This window comes from Lepisosteus platostomus, chromosome 1 (assembly GCF_059453375.1).
Source record: "Lepisosteus platostomus isolate fLepPlt1 chromosome 1, fLepPlt1.hap1, whole genome shotgun sequence".
Lineage (NCBI taxonomy): Eukaryota > Metazoa > Chordata > Actinopteri > Semionotiformes > Lepisosteidae > Lepisosteus > Lepisosteus platostomus.
Genome location: NC_142611.1, coordinates 58,635,433 through 58,653,800, shown reverse-complemented (window position 1 = coordinate 58,653,800; position 18,368 = coordinate 58,635,433). Strand labels below are relative to the sequence as shown.

Below are 18,368 nucleotides of genomic sequence, written 5' to 3'. Positions count from 1 at the left end.
TGTGTTTTTTTACAGTGATGTTTTATGAATAAGTAAACACATTGTTGCTCGTACTGTACATGGAAAGGTTGTCAGTTTTCAATACAGATCTTCTGTTGAAAGCGAAAACAATAAAACTGGAATATCTACACGTGAAGGCAGCTAAGTTTTGCTACATTTGTCCCACTGGATCATTCCGTAATCAAGAATGTATTTAGTTGCTTTTCTATTAAAAGCAACAGCATCTAATTGCTGATGTAAGCCGTTATCCAGGGAAGACATTTCTGTTCAATGAAAAGAGAAAAATCTTAAAATTAATGTTGTTTCATTGCTTCAGAAAATATGAATGCTTTTTTTTAAAGTTCAGAAATAGTGTTCAGCAAAATGGGGGAATAAAGAAAATTGTGTAGACTGTGTTTTGTGCTGTCTTTATCAATCATTTATCTTATTAAAATAGCTACAGTGCTTCCGTTAGAAAATAATTTTCGAGTTTTGCCTTTAGTCTGTAGACCCCAGAAGCTGTGCTTCCCACAGACAAGACACATGAGATATGAGTGTGGAAATATACTTCCTGCTCCTCTCCATGTACAGTACTTCCCCCAATTCTTCTGTAAATGATCTCAGTTGTAGTGTTTTCTTTTAGATGAGGGTAAAATGAGCAGACAATAAAAGCATTGTGAATGCTAGCTTGTCCAGTTTTCAATCAGCAGGGATAGTGAGTCTGCAAGTTTTCTAAATGTCTTTAAATCACCACCACCTGAGAGACACAAAAATGGTTTTAGTGGTCTCATGATTTAGGTTAAGAATGGACTTGCTGTGAAAACTGGAAATGCATTGGTCATCCACTATTTGGAGTGGTCACCCCAGGAGTGGTAGATAAAGTGGAGGTACATAACATAGCAAGACAGTCATTCATTTTTATTTTCAGGTGTTTGGATGCAAAATGTAATGCATGCAGTTGTAATACGTCTCCAGTGCTGACAGCCATGTCTAGCAAGAGGTGGGAGCTTATACAGTTGTGCGTCTCGCATGTTGTTTTCTGCGAACAAATTGCTCTGACAGTATGAAGTACTATGTACAGTGTCTGTTGAATGTTAGTTGTCGAACACTGTAAAAATGGATCCAAAACCCCAAAATATTTATTCCAGCACTGGCGTTAAATACCAGCTGTGAAATCAGTGTGTACTAGCCCTCCCTCCCTGTTTAAAAAAGCATCACAGTCCCCTACATGGGGTCAGCTTCTAAATACAGGCTGTCCACAGCTTTTATTTCCAACCTGTCTGTATTCTAAGAGAGAGCAGCTGTTCCAGTTCAATGAGCTGGGCAGTGCAGCGTCCCATAGGGCACAGTGCTGTTAGCAGGTTGAGTCACATTAAAAGCAAAAAAAAAAACATGATTAGTCCCAGGGAGCTAATTTTTTTTTGCAATCCTGATTAACGCAGTGACGTGTTAATCGCTCAGCATGGACTCTTAAAAAAGCAGTTGAGAGCAAAAAAAAAATTAATTGGTCCATTGATTCATTTTTTTTCTGTCTCCCTGATTCGGATGATCAAAAAAGCAGCCACGATAGTTTTGTTTCCCTTCAGCCCTTCAATCCACATTGGACTGTAAAGTGATCGTCAACCACAGTATAAACTGCACATCATACAGTCACAGTATGGGAGCAGCTGGTTAGCAGATTGATGTCTGTGAATGCATGGTCACATTTGTAGAGATCTGTGGATATGCCATTAATCTCGCATACAATCTGAGTGAAATGTCTGCAGTGTGTTGCAAAGAAACCGTGTTATGCAAATAGTATTGCTTGTCCTTTTTAAATCTTAGTCTACTTTCTAGCCTTCTGTTCCACTTTCTTTAAGTCGTACCTGACTGGGCCAGAAGTGTTAAGTAAGAGGAGTTTGGCATTTGCTGCGAGAAAAAGAAATCACTAGAGCTTTTACCGGGCATGATGTTTGCTACAATCATGTCTCTGCTTGCGGCTCTCCGTTTTTTCTCTCTTTCCTGCGATACAAGCTGCCTTCCGAGAAGAATTTGAAAAGATTCGTAATACATAGGCCGAAATGTGTTCAGACTGGAGTTTAAAAGGTTCAAGCTGTTAGAGGTTTTATACGTAGTGGAAGAGGTACTGAGATCTCTGTAGGCTTCAAAAGTCTTTTTGAAGATGAAAATAAAATTTGTGCTGTAAGCTTGTGAATTTGGGTAAAAGTGAACTTGGCCAGTGATGTTTTGACATCTGTGAAAAGTTATACAAAAACAAGCTGAGTGAGACACAACATACCAAGAGTCTTTACCATAAACTATGACTTAGGTTCAAAGGAATTAGACCTGCTACCCTAATGAGAAGATGCCTTTATAAAGGACTGGTGGGGTTGAGTGGGGGCTGCATGTGGCTTCACAGAATCTGGCTGAAAGCCACATGGAAGAAATTGAGTAGGAAACAGGATGTGAAATCATATGGCTCAGGCTCCCAATAGACTCAACATCGAAATCAGTTTAAATCCCAGTACTCTGATCTGCAGATGTTAGGTATTTAAGCAGAGGAAAAGCCCCGCAGATTAAAGTAATGTTTTATTGCTGTCATCAGAATGGCTAAATTGGGTATGTATTTTTTTAATCAGTTGGAATATGTATGGAGAAATAAACATGATTTTACCTGGATTTTCCTAAGAAATCTTAAAGACCTTTTTGGATCTTCTCTTACTTTTTTGGAAAACCCTGTTCCACTGGTTGCCTAGTTCCTCTTATTGTACTAGAGACATAAGTGCACTTTTTTGTAATTGTTAACATGCAAACTTATTTGATTTCGGCAGATTCGTCTTGATGAATTGGAACTGGAAGAGAACTTGATGAATGTCTATTGAGCGTTTGTTTCATGAGCTAGGTCCTGAGGTTTTGTCTCTGTGCGGGTCTTTATCAGTGGTGCTCTGCGTGGCTGTTAGAGTCTACGCTTTCTTCAAGCCTGATCAGAAATTCCTGAAAACAGAAGCATGTTGTCCGCACCTATTCCCTCGGTGCTGGGGCTGTCGATTTATCTGATTTAGGTCCTACTTCTCAGCCACAGAGGGGAACTGCGGGCTCAAGCTGCAAAGCCCTGCAATTTCAATTCAGTGGTCATTCACAGCTGAGAAAAATGAGCTGTGGAGGTGACGCATTCATATCCTGATACATACTGTATTGAAGAATTAATTGCACACAAAGCAGCTGCATGCTGCATTCGCAGGGGAGAGCTCGACACTATTTTAATGCTGCCCGTGGTGCAACAGTCGTGCCGGTGTTGGGAGGTTTAAGCACAGTACTTCCACACACAGTGCACTTTAAAGATGGAAAGTGTCTTAACACATACCACAGTGCATGGATATTCTTTGACTAAACCTAGCACCATTTTAATTACCCAATACTTTTGAAATTTTGCCTTTTATGTCATCCCCCCCTACAGCATTAAAATACTTCCAGACATTTCAAGTTTAAGTTCTGGATAAGCTCAAAAACGGACAATAGACCCAGACAGTATAAAGCCTAGTTGAGAGGTGTTTGTATTGATTTTTAGATGGTAAAATAGCCTTTATTTTGTCGTTATTTTCTGTGTTAAGCCTGTTGTTATTTTACTAATTTGAATATTTTAAAATTAAAAAAATGATTATAGGAAGTGCTGTCATAATAATTTTAAATTAGTATTAGACACTATAAACACTATAACACTATAAACATTTGATACCACTTTTTTTGCCTGTGTATTTTTCACAGAAAATCAAAAATCCCAGACTTGGGTTGTTTTATAATGACACATGCACGCCTGCTTTTATAACTAGCCAAAACTAAAACAACTTTCAGTGATTTCTGTGGAGGAACATAACGTACATTGAGTAAAAAGGTAAACCCAAGAAGGAATATGGATTGGTAAATGGATCAAGCTGACGGAAGGAATAAGTTACTCAATCCAGAACAGTGATGGATGTGCATACATCATTACATCATATCACTGTATCTCCATGGACCTCTCAGTTACCTTCACAGTTAATAGTACAAATGGTAGAAATCCAAACTAATGTTAATCATTTTTAAGTTTATTTTGATATTATTGGTTTTGGCATTGTTGGTAAATGCCGAAACTGGCATTGAGAAACAAAAACCCTTTTACTGCAGTATTGAGACGATTAAAACGTTAAATTTTTGGTTAACGGTTCTCTGTAAAATGATGGCATCCCTGCACAATTAGTGGTTATTGTTCAAGTTTTGTAAGAATTGTTAAACTAGTGAACAATTTAGAGAGATTGTAGTGAATTCAGTCAATTCAGAAACTGCAGTTTTCAAAAGCACTCTCAAATGTTTATCCTCCTGTAACTCATTTACATTAGATTTAGATGCACTGAGAAAACAGCACTTGTAAAATTACCGTACCATTTGTGGACTTCATTTCCTTTGATTTTAAGGCATCATGTACATTTTAAACGAAGTGAATGGAGTCATTAGATAAACCTTTTGTGTTTTGAATTAATTCTCTGTGGTCTATTATAAATAAGAAACTAGCAGCTGCTAGTAACAAGCTCTTGAGGTCCCGGAAATAACTATTTGTAACAACTCTTGTGGTGAAAAACTAGTGAAAATGGATTTCTAGTTCCAAATACAGTACATATGAAGAAACATTTTATTTTGGGATCATCTGAGTGTTTTTCTAATAAAATGTTTTAAATTGAATAGGGTTTGGGAAGTTCAGAGCTCAACTACTGTTATTCAGTTACGCTAGGAAAGCAAATCCATCAGTAGCTGTGGCTTGCCTGCAGTGCTTTGAAGTTGAGGAAACAAAAGTATTCCTCCTCAGACACAAACTGCGCCTTTTCCCCTGGTCAGTAATTAAGAGTCACGGAAACGTCCTGTATCTTTCCTGTTGTCAAAGTCCGTTTTCAGCAGCACGGTGTGTTCTTCATGGGGCCGCCCCAGTGTTGCAGGGAGGAGTGGCCCGCAGGCTGTTCTCGGTGGCTGGTATGTGGGCACCAGCTGGCTCTTCCCTGACCAAGATATTGTGCTGGACTTCTAGAAGAGCGCCAGCGAAATGTTGATTTCTGTGGAGCCAGAATCTCTCATCCCATGGAGCCATTTACCTCTTTGACCTTTTCTTTGATTATGACTGATCTTTAAATTTCATCCCGCATTTGTAATTTTATTTTGAACTTTTGGGTGTGTATAGCAAGAAATAAATATAGTCCTCATATTAAAATAAAGCATTTTTTTTTTCACGTCCCCAACCCTTCCCTTATGTCTGCAGAATGTCTTCTCTTTATTTTAAATTTGTTTGCAAGAGTTTACATTATCAGTCAGTGTTAATAACATGAGACTGAGAGGAGGCCAATCAGGTTGTTGAGCCAGTCTAGTTCCTAGTAGCTGATTGATCAGAGGGAGTCATGTTTCTTGAAAGAAGCAGGGGTATTGGTTTTGAACAAATGGCTAGGTAGCCTGTTCTAGATTCCCATAACCTTTGTGTATAAAAGGATATGTTTCCTGTTTTCAGTTTTAAGTGCCCTAGTTTACACTGGAGTCCTCTGGTGTTTCACTATTGAAATTGGAAATGTGACTTTTTCAGTGCCTTTGAATTTTTGGATCAGGCTTTGGAACATTCCTTGACACCCATGAGCACCGAGTTCATACCAGAGCAGCAGTATCTTTCAGAAAGTGTTTGATGTTCAAAATGAGATCTTCCTATTGTATTGTCTAATTCTAATATAACTCAAGTTTTTTACCTTTATTCTAACATCCTTTTGGTCCTTTTTTCGCTTCTGTCCATTGTATCCAGAAGGAGAAACTATCAACGCAAATGCCTTTTTCATAGGTAGCTTCTGTCAACTCAGTGTTACCCATCCTGCATTATGTTGTGTATCTTCTTCACTGACGGGTATTGATGTGGGAACGTAATGGCAGGTAAAAGAAAAAGACTGTGCTTGAAATTCAGGTGGGTAAATGGAAATTTAACACATATTGTATTGTTACTAAGTGTAAGGATTTTTTTTTTACTATAATTTGAGCATCCTCAGGCCACAGCTTTCCCACCTTGTGGCCTGATCTCAGATCTCAGCAGGCCTGAGTCTGGTCAGCACTGGGGCGGGAAACCTCTGAGGAAAACCAGATTCTGCTGTAAGTGCTGTTAGTAGACCTGTTGGTACATTCCCAGGCTTAAAGGAAGCTGCACCGTTTTAGTCTTGTGGCTATGAGCTATCCAGGAGACTTGATCCAAGTATTTAGAATCCACCAAGCTGTTGACAAAATCAAGCCAATGGATAAACAGTGAAACATAAACCAAGGGAGACACAAGTAAAAACTATCTGGAAGTGGTTTTTCTACAGAGAACAAGAGGCACTTCTTGACAGTAACAGTTGTAGCGGTCTGAAACATTCTGCTCTGAAGCTGACACCCTTGAGCCAGTTCGCTTCTAGCTCAATGGGCTGACGGGCTCCTCTTTGACACCTTTCTCATGTTCTTAAGCATAATATGTTGACATTCTGCAGGACATCCATTGACAGTAAACATTAATAGAATATGAATTAAACCTGTATTTATCCAGCTGAATTTCGAGTAAGAAAAATGTACTCCCCAAACAGACAGAAATATAAAGACTTTTTGAAAATGAATATTAACAGCACAAGGAAAGGATGAAAGGATTCTGCCCAAACCTTTTTTAAAGGGTTTTAAATTTCTCTTTAAGGATTATCTGTTCTACAGCCCATGTGGTTTGCCGTTTTGATGGCAGTTTTTTTTGTGTGTGCCTGTGCTGCCCTCTTGTGGTGGTGTTCTCAAATTGCAAGCTCGAATTTGGAGGGAGATGGCTTCTCCATTCCTGATTGTTACATTGCTGTACTCCTAGACTAATGAAGATGTGAGTAAAAACTAAACAAGCTATATATTTTGCAACTTTATTTACTGTAGATGAAACCTTTCTCCCTTTTTGGGTCCAGTCATGAAGCATGTATGCCAGTCTACTTTGATGTAAGACTTAAATCGTCCAGCTTCATGTTTCCTGATTTGAGCATCCTCATAATCAATACAGTAGCAGTCCAACAGTAATATAGGATGAACATCTAAGATGTTGTATGTATATGTGTATAGAAAGTAAATGATAAACTGCATTCGGTTCCTAACATCCTCATATTGGTCACAAACTTCCAATTTGTTTTAAGCTTTCTGCTTTATGTTGAATTGTGGAATAGAAATTTATAACAGAGAAATTGACACTGTTCTTATTGAAGTTTAAATATTGTGCAAAGATGTCTGCTGATTTGAAAATCTAGAGAAGATTAAAATGATTTTTTTGGATTCTGCAGATTATTTGCAGTTACTGATTTAGCCGCTTAACATTATGTAGATTTTTTTAACAGTGCTGAACAGTCACTGACAAAAGAAAAGCAGCTTTTTACTTTTTTAAGCACATCTTTGGCTTGACTAGTGAAAGTATTGTTCAGAACTTAATTTAACTGAGCATCAGTGCTGGGGGATTGTTACTTGTTTAGTTACCACATAACCTTTGTCGTTACAAAAAATATTTTTCTTAGTGTCTCCCCTTTTCTGGACAAAAGAATTGAAACAGAATTCTTCTGATAGTTAGGCTACTAAATTTCTTTTACCAGTCAGAAAATTAAAACCAGACTTAATAGGCTGCAGTGTTTTTCTAGTAATAAGAAACAAATTCTTATAATTCTCAAGTGTTCCCAGGTGGACTCTCTCAAATTGTGGTTCAGCTCGGCAAACTAAATTAAAATGAAGCACGTTTTTTGTGTGCAGAATTCCTCTGGCAATATGTTGTCCTGTCTCATTTAATACGTGTTCTGGTTAGTCAAAATACTGCACAATATCTGTGTAACCAGAGTTAGTTCCTACTCAGCTTCTCGTGTTCTGTATCGACCCAAGAGGCATTCCACACCCGTCGTGATGAGAGTGATCAGGATTGCATGTTGGGGACACTGGGCTATATCCTTCATCCCTGGCTTGATCAGGGATGAACACTTTCCCTACCCAAGGGATTTGAGCAGCTTTTGCACGCACTTTTTAATTAGCAGCTGTATGAAGAGCTATAAAAAGGGATGTGAGCTCTCAGCCTTATAAACCAAAAGAATTGATTAACAGAGGCAAATGCAATCTGGAGGACCTTGTGCTCACAGAGGACCAGAGCCCGTCCCTGGGTCAGGTTAAAAGCTGGGTCAGCTTTCTGTGAAAGGAATGCTCTGAAGAGAGGGACTTTTGAATGAATGGGTAGATCAGCGGTGTCCTGATCGGCACTCCCAGGCCCACCCACTCGTTATTCTCCTTGGCCTGACGGGGGTGCTGTGATCTCCTGCCCACCTGAACGAGGAATTGTGCGCTTTTCAGAGACTTTTGCCATATTTCTCACTGAATCCCCCTGTCTGTGGATCAGTTAGCATAGACAGAGTGTGATGTGGCTGGAATTGACATTGCTGCAGGCTTGCGGGCACTGTTGTTCTGCCAAGAATGCCCTGGCACACTAACTCAGGGCTACAGCAGGCCCGCCGTGCTGCCGAGTGCTGTGGGGGGGGCAGGGGGCTATATGTGACAGGCGTACGTCCATGGCGGTCCATGGCCAGTTTTGTGCTGCTGCTTGGGGTTCCCAGGCAGCTTTCAGCTAACCGTTTGACAGTCCAGTCTCGGAGCAGCATAGTCTGACCCACAGAGCTCCGTCTGCTCTCTGAATGAGTGCCTTTGACCCTAATCATGAAGAACCGTTGAGCGGTGGTGCTCTTTAAACACCCTCGTCATTTCGGTCATGTCTGCTGCCCGCAGGATGAAGGCAGTTTTGAGTTGATGAATGCCTAATAGTTCTTTTCGGTTTTTGCTGTACAGGGAGTTACAGTTCACTGATGATAATCAAACAGCATCGACTTTTAACGAATGTACCCCATAATAATATTTATCACGTTTTTTTATTATTCTTCGTAAGCTGAGGTATGCCACAAGCATCTGAACACAAACAAGGCTAGACTTGGTCAGGGTCTGTCAGAAAAGTGCTATCTGGAACTCATAATCTGGAATGTCTTCCCTTCCTGCAGATTAGGAGAAAATTTAATTAAACTGAATCAGTTAATTGGTATTTTTGCTTATGGTTGCCAGTCAGGTCTGACAAAGTCACATTCCTCTGCCATAACAGTGAAATAGACATGTAAGGATATCTTGCTCCTGCCCGGTTTTGGTCTCATTGCTATGTTTTTCTTTTATGATATGTGGCCTGCCTCTTGTGAAGTGGTAAAAAGCAGGATGTAAAGGCAGTGGGGTTGGGGGTAGGTTTTGGACCTAGTTTTTCCTTACATAACCATTGGAGATTATGCAGTTATGTTTATTGCAAACTGAATTTTAGTGCTTGTGTTAGTGAGGACCCAGAGAGTAAACCTTTTTTCATTCTTTCTAGCTGTGAATAACTGTTGCGCACAGTATGGGTCCCTGATAGAAATAACATTTATAATCCAGCCCGTCTAATTAGAAAGGACAAAAGAAAAAAGCAGCTTTCTAACACGCTAATAAACCCAGTTCCTGCTGCTTGTGTTCACCTCGTTGGTGACAAGACGTAGAAAAGGAACACTCTTAAGCATTAATGTGGTCACTTCAGGGCCTTGATCATATTTCAAATTCATCACTGAGCTCAAAAAACCCAATGTACCCCATGTGAAGGATTTCCGTGTTTTTTTGTTAGGAGATTTTTCCTTCTTTTCCATGGATTTGTGTTTTGTTTGCACCAATATCAAGTTTCTGCAGTGCCTACTGTGGGCTTTACTGCACCATAGAAGTGCTGCGATGTGGCATAGCAGAGATTTCCAAGGATATTTTGTTTTCATATGCCATGGATTACTTTGGACCAGTATGGTAAACTGTGCATGATAAAACTGTAAAAAAAAAAAAAGTTGGAAAACCATAAAAGTGAGAATATATCATGATGAAGTCACCATATGTGGCACAGTGCTCTGTTCGCAGCACAGTGCTTTGCTACTCACAGTAGAAAAGAGATCTGAATCTGTAAGTGATTGTGTTAGAGATGTTGAAGCTTGTTAGTGTTTCCAAGATGTGGTAGTGTTGGTATTAAATGCTTTCTTCAGAACTGTACAGCTACAAATGACAGAAATGATTGGTTTACCCCAGTTGTGGGAGAAGTCAGAAACTCTTCCCTCGGTCTGTTCCATTACAGCACAAACACCCATCAACCAACTCATATAATCTGTCATTAATCATGAACTTTGGAGCTGGGTACTGCAGTGGCCTAAAGTGGAGTGCCTTGGGAGGTCTGCTCCGGGTTTGCCTTCTATATCTGCCCCTGTGCTTGTGGTGGACAGAAGTAAACTCTGAAGCCGGAGGAAAGTCAGAACACTCTGCCTCGCTGCCTGTAGGTAAACTATGTCTTTTCACGTGGGAAAGACAAGCCTGGGGAAATCCGTGTGCTCTGTGACTAGAGCTGTACATGGCTCTGTTTCCACTGACTTGTACTGATCTACTGATGCAGATAATCTCAGTAAGCTCTAATTAACTCCCTCGTGTGCCAGGGCCATCAAGACAGCTCAGTCTTCATTGGGGATCACCGGCTACCCCTCGTCACAGGCACGAGCTGAGAAAGCCCTGGTGGAAAGTGTCTGTGTGTGTAATCCCCCCCCCCCCCCCCCCAAACTCCCAGGCTGCACAGCTCTCTGCCATGTCCATCCGTTGCCCTGTAGTGTGTCAGACAGCAGGGGGACATGTGGAGGAAGGGGCTCGTGTGGCTCAATTATTGCGCCGTGAGAGCCGGATAATTATTTCACATTTTACGTTCACCGGTGGGATGCTGGCAATCGTGATTCCCTAAGGACGAGCCATGAATCACTTATTGATGGCGAGGTTTCAGCAATGAGCAACATCTCTGTCCTCTGCCTGAGCAGGGTTTCCACTGCAGCTGAGAGATCTGGTTTGTAATCCTGCGCGGTGCAAGCTTGCCTGCTCACAGGTGACGCATACATAAACGTTTACGTCAGCTGAAGTCATGCACGGGCATTTGCAAGCAATTAACTTGAGGCAACTAATGGACCACAGCATAGTAACATTGACAGAAACTTTTCTTTTTCAAATGCTGGTGTTAAATCATTTCTCTGAATCTTTTTTTTTAAGATCTGGAATGTTTTTAATTTTTATTGTACTTTGGCTGTGAGGATGACATTATGAGCTTCTTTATGCTCGTCTTTAATTGAAGTATGCAATCAGTTATTTTCTGTTTTATATTCATAATTTAGAGGGATCTGTAGAATTTTGTTTTCACTTCAATCCTTCGAGTGTTTTGTGTCGATCAGTGGCAAAAATCACAATTGAATACATTATGATTCCATATTGTTACACAATAAAAAGTGATAAAGTCCAAGGGAATGAATACTTCTTGATATCCACTATACTGTATATCTGCTTCTGTATTTTATAAATGGTGCATGCATAGTGATGTAGTTTTCTGCCTTCAGTTGTTGATGTCAGCTGATAAACATCTTGGTTTTCTTGCTTTATTCCTAGCTTTGTAAGAAAAGGCTACGGAGAGAGGACAGTTTCATCCCCTTAAGAAATTAATTAATGTTAATATTTTAATATATTTTTACTCATTATTATTGCTTTGATTCCAATTCAGATTCAAAGAATTGTATTGGCATGACCTATGAATTCGTGTTGCCAGAAGAACCTGGTGTTTGTGCTCAGCCTGTACCTAATATATCTTTCTCTGTCAGAGTGCTTGTGTGGCATTGAAAACACTTGGCCTGCTCCCCAGATCTGATTTTTTTTTTACCTTTTCTCATCTGTCATTTTTGCTTAAGCTGCCCATTTATACCGTGGCCCGTGCTGTCACTCGATATCGCAGACATGTGAGTTTATAATGCCTCCTTTCCCACAGTGCTGGTGAGCTCATACTACCATAGTTACACTTTGCTCTGCTTAATAAATAGCATGCCGGTGTTATTTGCATACTTAATGTTATCTTTCCACATTATCTGCATACATTTGCATAAAATGTGTATCAATGTGTATCATTATATGCTAATGAAAATGTGATATTTTTCCATCATATTTAACTTTATTTTAATGTGCACTAGATTTTTGGCTAGTATCTTAAATAAGGTTCAATTAAATTAAGGTTAATGTGCTTTTTGATGTTACACCCTTAAATAAGCAAAGCTCAAGACCGCACACCTTGGAGAAGCCAGTGTGCATTTTCACATCTACACGTGAATCAATGGGTATCACAGTGACTGTACTGTGTAATGTGTTTTAGATCATTAGATCACAGTAATAGTTGCTTCACAACACTTAACTGATAACAGAAGTCTGTTAATCTCTTCATGTGGAGTGAATCTTAGCTATGTGGTGTAAGGTTGGCTATGCATATGGCTGTAGGGGCATTTTTTATGCTTTGCAGGAGCTCTTGGAAGTGGTTGATCGGCACAGATTATAAAGATAGGGATTTTTATGCCTGAGGTTTAAGGCCATTCTTCATTAGGCAACTTGTTAGAGGGTGCATTAAGCTGAGTCTTTGTATGATCCACAGTATCTCTTGATTTTTGTTGTGTGGAACTGGATTTTGAGATTTGTAACCTCCTGTCTCTTTAAAGACCTTATTCACCTGAAATCAAATACTTAGAAGAATAAACACATATCAATATTTCCCTTAAGTTGAGCCTTGTAAACAATCTGGTATGTCTGGCTTTGAGAATTCTTTCACTTCCTTAATATCACACCCTACTACTTTTACTTGTAATCAGAGAAAATGCTGATCCTTCAGGTGTTTCTCACCAAAAACACCCCTGTTTGTCACTGGCCACAAAAGTAGTACAAACAAAAAGGCAAGGGTTAAGAATGTGTTGTAGTCTAAGACATTTTCTGGGGAAAAAAAATCTAAAACATAAGATCTAAACTTCACTTTGTCCAATTAAGACAAAATTAAATGAAGTATCTCCAGACAGTTTTAACCACACGCCTCAATTATGATGTTTTTAGTAGGTATTTATGATTAAAATGGATGTTTAATTTAATACGGTTAATGTATTTATGGATATTTCTGGACAAACTGAGACTTCATTATTCTGCAGAAAGCTGCGTAATCATTTATAATTTTGAAACTGAGTGAAAAGCTTGATCTGCCTCAGCATGTTCGTTGCTCATCATCCTGTGTGAAGAAGACTAAAGTATGATAAAAGGCCATACGTTCCTGAGGTGTGTGGTTGTTTTTTTAAGTCTAAATCAGCATTGGTAAAGATGGCTGTGTTGCTGTAACTGAGGTGGCATGGCAAACATACTGCCATGGGCCCAGAAATGAAAAGCTGGCATAAGAGCCATGCTTCCTTGACTTTAACACTGCTTGGGGAGAAAAATTCTAAATTATGTTGGAAGTGGAGAATCGTCTTTTTGCATTTATTTGGAAAATAAATGTTCTGTGAAAGGGTTTCAGGCATTCCATTGCACATGTACAATAAACACTTGGAACATCAACGTCACAACAACTGTTTTCAGTATATACCATCCTAAACGGACTGGCTGGCTAAAGAGAGCCCAATCCTGAGAAACCACCCGTAGTTCCGAATGCATTGTTTTGCCTGTGCCTCCTGCAGGCAATCTTCCTTTACCACTCGGCTCTTTACAAAGGCAGAGCTGGTCTGTGTGACTCAGGTCGAAGGTGCTCAGTGGCTCAGCCACCTGTTTTACAAGTAAATCATGTGAAAGAACAGAAAGCAGGCGAAACACAGTTTGTGATTCCCAACGCTGGGGATTAGTGGAGATAAAAGGGGAGGGATGAACTGATCTGGCAGGGGCCAGAGGAGTCAGGCTAAGAGAACAGAATTCTCAAGAGAGTGCCCCAGAGACAAAAATCTGAATTGATTTAGCTGGGGCTGAAGTTTAGAAGTTTCAGGTGATCCCTGACAGAGTAGATAAAGAATAATGGCAGGAGAGACATCTTCCACACAGTCTCCTAGATGGGGGTTTTCTCACTCAGCCCTGCTCGGTTTTGTGTGCGGCCATGGAAGGAGAGTAGAATACTCTGGAAGGCTGAGTCTAGGATCCCCACAGTTCTCCTCAAATCTCGAAGACATTTCCTCTCTGACTGCTTGAGCCAAGCTACTTCTTGAAGACAATCACATTGCTGTCTGTCACCTTGAATTTTCACCAAATCCATCACAAGATCACGACACTCCCCCTCCACTCCCCCCCACTGTTTTCAGCCTGTATGATCCTCAGACACCTCTGCCCAGTACAGACGCTGTTGATAAATGAAAAAGTCCCAGAATTATTGCAGTAAATTACTTGTCATGAGTACAGATGAACTTTATGTAATAAATATGATGACACTATGTAAAGCCTTACCATAAAAGTGTTGAGCTTATTTGAAAATTGTTGCTTATTTGGAACGTTGACCTGGTATTCCCCAGCAAGTAATATAATAGTGCTCACTATTATGAGGTTTTAATCTTTAAATCATCACCTTTCATTTAATTTAGTTAAGAGTTCACAGACTGTTAAATAGAGATCATGTTTATGCATTTCCCTACCTGAGAAGGTGAGGTGGCTGTGGTTGTGCATCATAAAATATGTGAGGCACGGTCTCGATTCCCACACTGTCAGTTGTATGCATCTGTTGTTAGGAGCAGTCATGAATATTATGTAACGGGAATGTCTTTGTACAGCCTATACAATACATAGTGAAGTTAGCATGTAAAAGTGAGTTTGGTGTTACTTTAAGATCTTGAGAATGTTGGTATAAATATGTAGAGTCATATAAAGTAACGAATTGACTGTCAACAGGATGATCATGAAACCTCTTGGAAACTAAAAGACAATGGAAAGAAAATGATTTTTCAGTATCTCATTACAATGAAATGCAAACAGGAATAGATTCAGAATCATCCAGCTCATCACTGGACACCCTACAGTTTGCCTACCAGCCCAGTGTTGGTGTGGAGGATGCGATCATCTACATGCTGCAAAGGGCCTACTCACACCTGGACAGGGCTGGCAACACTGTAAGGATCATGTTTTTCGACTTCTCCAGTGCCTTCAATACCATCCAGCCCTTACTTCTAAGGAGGAAGCTGGAGGAGATGCAAGTCGATGCCTCCATGACCTCGTGGATCACTGACTACCTGACGGGCAGACCACAGTCTGTGAGACTTCAGAACTGCGTGTCTGAACTGGTAGTGAGTAACACAGGGGCACCTCAAGGGACAGTTCTTTCTCCATTCCTCTTCACCCTCTATACTTCGGACTTTAAGTACAACTCAAAGTCATGCCACCTGCAAAAGTTCTCAGATGACTCTGCGATTGTGGGATGTATCAAGGGTGAGCAGGAGGAGGAGTACAGAGGACTGGTCAGCAGCTTTGTGGAGTGGTGTGGGGTGAACCACTTGGAACTGAATGTTACAAAGACAAAGGAACTGGTGGTAGATTTCAGGAGGAAAAAGGTCAAACCTACTCCTGTCTACATCCATGGGAGTGGCGTGGAGATGGTGGACTCGTACAAGTACCTGGGAGTGCACATCGACGATAGACTGGAATGGTCTAAGAACATCGAGGCCATCTATAAGAACGGACAGAGCCGACTTTACTTCTTGAGGAGGCTCAGGTCCTTCAATGTGTGTAGTAAGATGCTACACATGTTTTATCAGTCGGTGGTAGCGAGTGCCATTTTCTACGCAGTGGTGTGCTGGGGCTCTGGGATTAGAGCAGTAGATTCCAAAAGGCTGAACAAGCTCATCAGGAGAGCGAGCTCTGTCATTGGGTCTGACCTGGACCCCTTGGAGGTAGTGGCTGAGAGGAGAATGATGTCCAAACTGGAGGCCATCATGGACAACTTCTCCCATCCCCTCTATGACAGGCTTGCAGGAATGAAGAGCACGTTTAGCAATAGACTGATTCACCCACGGTGCGACAGGGAGCGCTACAGGAGGTCATTCTTGCCGTCTGCCATAAGACTGTACAACGCATCCACCTTGCGTCTTGGCAGAGGCAACAGCGACAGTGACCTGTTTCTGGACTAAACGCATATACACATATACTGCTACATCTGTTCTCTTTCTTTTTCTTTTTCTTTTTCCCGTTTACAACCACTTTTGTGCAATATATGCCAGGGACCTGTGCAATACATTTATATTTATATTTATATCTATGGTTACATCTATATTTATATTCATACGTGTGATACGATTTTCTGTGTACTGTTCTGTTCTAGTTTCCTCTTGTGTGTCCGGACTGTGAGTAACTCTTGTATTGTATTGTATGTATTGTACTATTAGTATATAATTCGTTACACTGTGGCTGTGTTGTGTGTGTTAAGCTGCTGTTGCACTGCAATTTCCCTCACGGGATCAATAAAGTATCTATCTATCTATCTATCTATCTAGAAGCAGAACCTTTTTACTGTGCACACTTAATTGTGGAAAACAGAAGACTTTTGTTACTGCATAAGAATTCTCAAGAGTTCCCTACAGCCAAAAGAGGAGGTTAAAATCAATTTAAAAAGAGCCTGCGGAATGCATCACTGCAGAGTGTTTCATTTACAATCTAAAAAGCCTGTAATTTTGTATTTCCCAAAATTTCAGGAACCTTCGGTGAAAGGAATCCTCTGTTGAATATCTTATCCTACCGATTCTCTACTCTTATGGGTGTCGTTTTATATTAATGTTTTTTTTTAATCTTTCTTCAACTGAATCCTTCTAATGAGGCCAAGGTGTCTTGAAAGAAATTGAGTCTTCTGATTAGTTGAGGTTGTTCTTTTCTTAACTTTTCCCTCGACATTTGCTGAGTGCCTCCTGATGGGCAGCAGGAACCTGATCCCAGCATCTGCATGGGTTTCAGGTTGCGTATTCTCCATATTGTACCTCTGCCTTGCTTCATGAGAGCACTTGCAAAGGATGGGCTGTGGCTGGTTACCACAGCTACGCCATCAAAACGCCCTTTTGTTTCAGAGATAATTAAATCACGCGTCTCTTCTCGCACAAATGCTAATGACGCCTTTTTCAAAAGCATTACAGAGACATGAATAAAAGATGCGTCATAATTACCAATTAAAAAGGGCTCATAATTCCTCTTCCGTCGAACAATGTCTGAACGGGGCACGGTGGAGGACGAGCTGGAGGTTACTTTGAAAGAAGTTTCCAAGTATTCATGGTCTCGCTCTCTTTTCCCTCTTGTCTTTTCAGAATGCCAAGCCCTTCTCCTCCTCAGACAGTCTAGCAAAGGTCCAGGAGGTAGCAAGCTGGCTTTTGGAAATGAACCAGGATCTGCTGTCTGGGGGCAGCAGGAGGCGGCGGCCGGGTGGCTCTGTGCGAGGTAACGCCTCCTCGGCCAGGGCGCCCCACGAAGGGGGCGGAGAGGGGGAGGAGGAGGAGCACATGGACCGCGTGGTGGAGGAAGAGCAGCAGCAGCAGCAGCCGCAGCCAGCGCAGGCAGGGGCCGAGGGGCAGTGGTCTTCCGGGGAGTCGGGGGCCCGCGATGAGGAAGAGGCGGCGGCGGCGGCGGCGGCGGGGAACGAGGTGAACGGGGAGGGAAAACGCCCTGCGTGGATGTGGAACGCAGAGGGCCGGCAGGAGCCGCCGGAAGAGGAGGAGAACGAGGAGAATGAGGAGAACGAGGAGGAGGAGAACAACAACAGCGGCCAGCACGCCGGCGAGGAGGAGGCGGCCAATCCCGAGGAGCGACAGGAAAACCGTGGGGTCAGAGAGGAAGCGGGAGAGGAGGCCGAGGAGGAGGAGGAAGAGGAGGGGCTGGAGGAAGAGGAGGAGGAGGAGATGGACCAGGACAGCGATGACTTTGAGCGCTCAGAGGACAGCGGGCGGGAGGAGGAGGGGGGTCACCTCCACTCACCGGCGCAAAGGAACAGTGTTACAGACCCCAATGACAACATGGACATCTCCTCAGAGCAGCAGCACCAAACACCGCCCTCTCTCATCAAGACGCAGGTAAGCTCGTGCTTTTCAAGCCGTAGGATGGCTGGGATGCTTTTTATCTGCTGTTTGAAAGGTATCAGTGTCCAAGTTGCTCACTAATGACTAGAAAGACACCTTGCTCATCTGTGAAGTGTCAGGCCATGTCTGTTCAACCCAGAACTTAAGGATTTACAGCTTTTGTGTTGAGGCAAATGCGCAATTCATTTGGGAGCCAGCAGAAGTTGTGCCATTTTGGTGCCTTTAAAAGTAATGGAAACTTGCTTAAAGAAGAATGAGCAGGGTGTGAAAAGTTCTTGTGTTTTATTTTTAAGCACAGTGTTGTTCTTGGATACCAATTTTACTGTAAACTGGAGAACTGGTACCCTCTTCTGGAGCTCCTCTGACATTACACTTCAAATCTGCAACAGTCTTACTGTGTTCCCTGACCCAGAGTACAAAATACCATTTCTGTTCTAGGGTTATATA

The 18,368-nt window shown here is 41.5% G+C and overlaps 1 protein-coding gene across 2 annotated transcripts in view; it reads left to right on the top strand.

The window, feature by feature from the left end:
- fbxw7 (F-box and WD repeat domain containing 7) overlaps positions 1 to 18,368 on the top strand; it is a 214,251-nt gene that overhangs the window by 92,474 nt on the left and 103,409 nt on the right. For both annotated transcript variants that reach the window (XM_088633187.1, XM_088633186.1), the window contains one exon: positions 17,157 to 17,915. In XM_088633187.1, coding sequence (XP_088489313.1) covers positions 17,226 to 17,915 — 690 coding nt within the window. In that variant the 5' untranslated portion in view covers positions 17,157 to 17,225. The remainder of the gene's footprint in view (positions 1 to 17,156; positions 17,916 to 18,368) is intronic.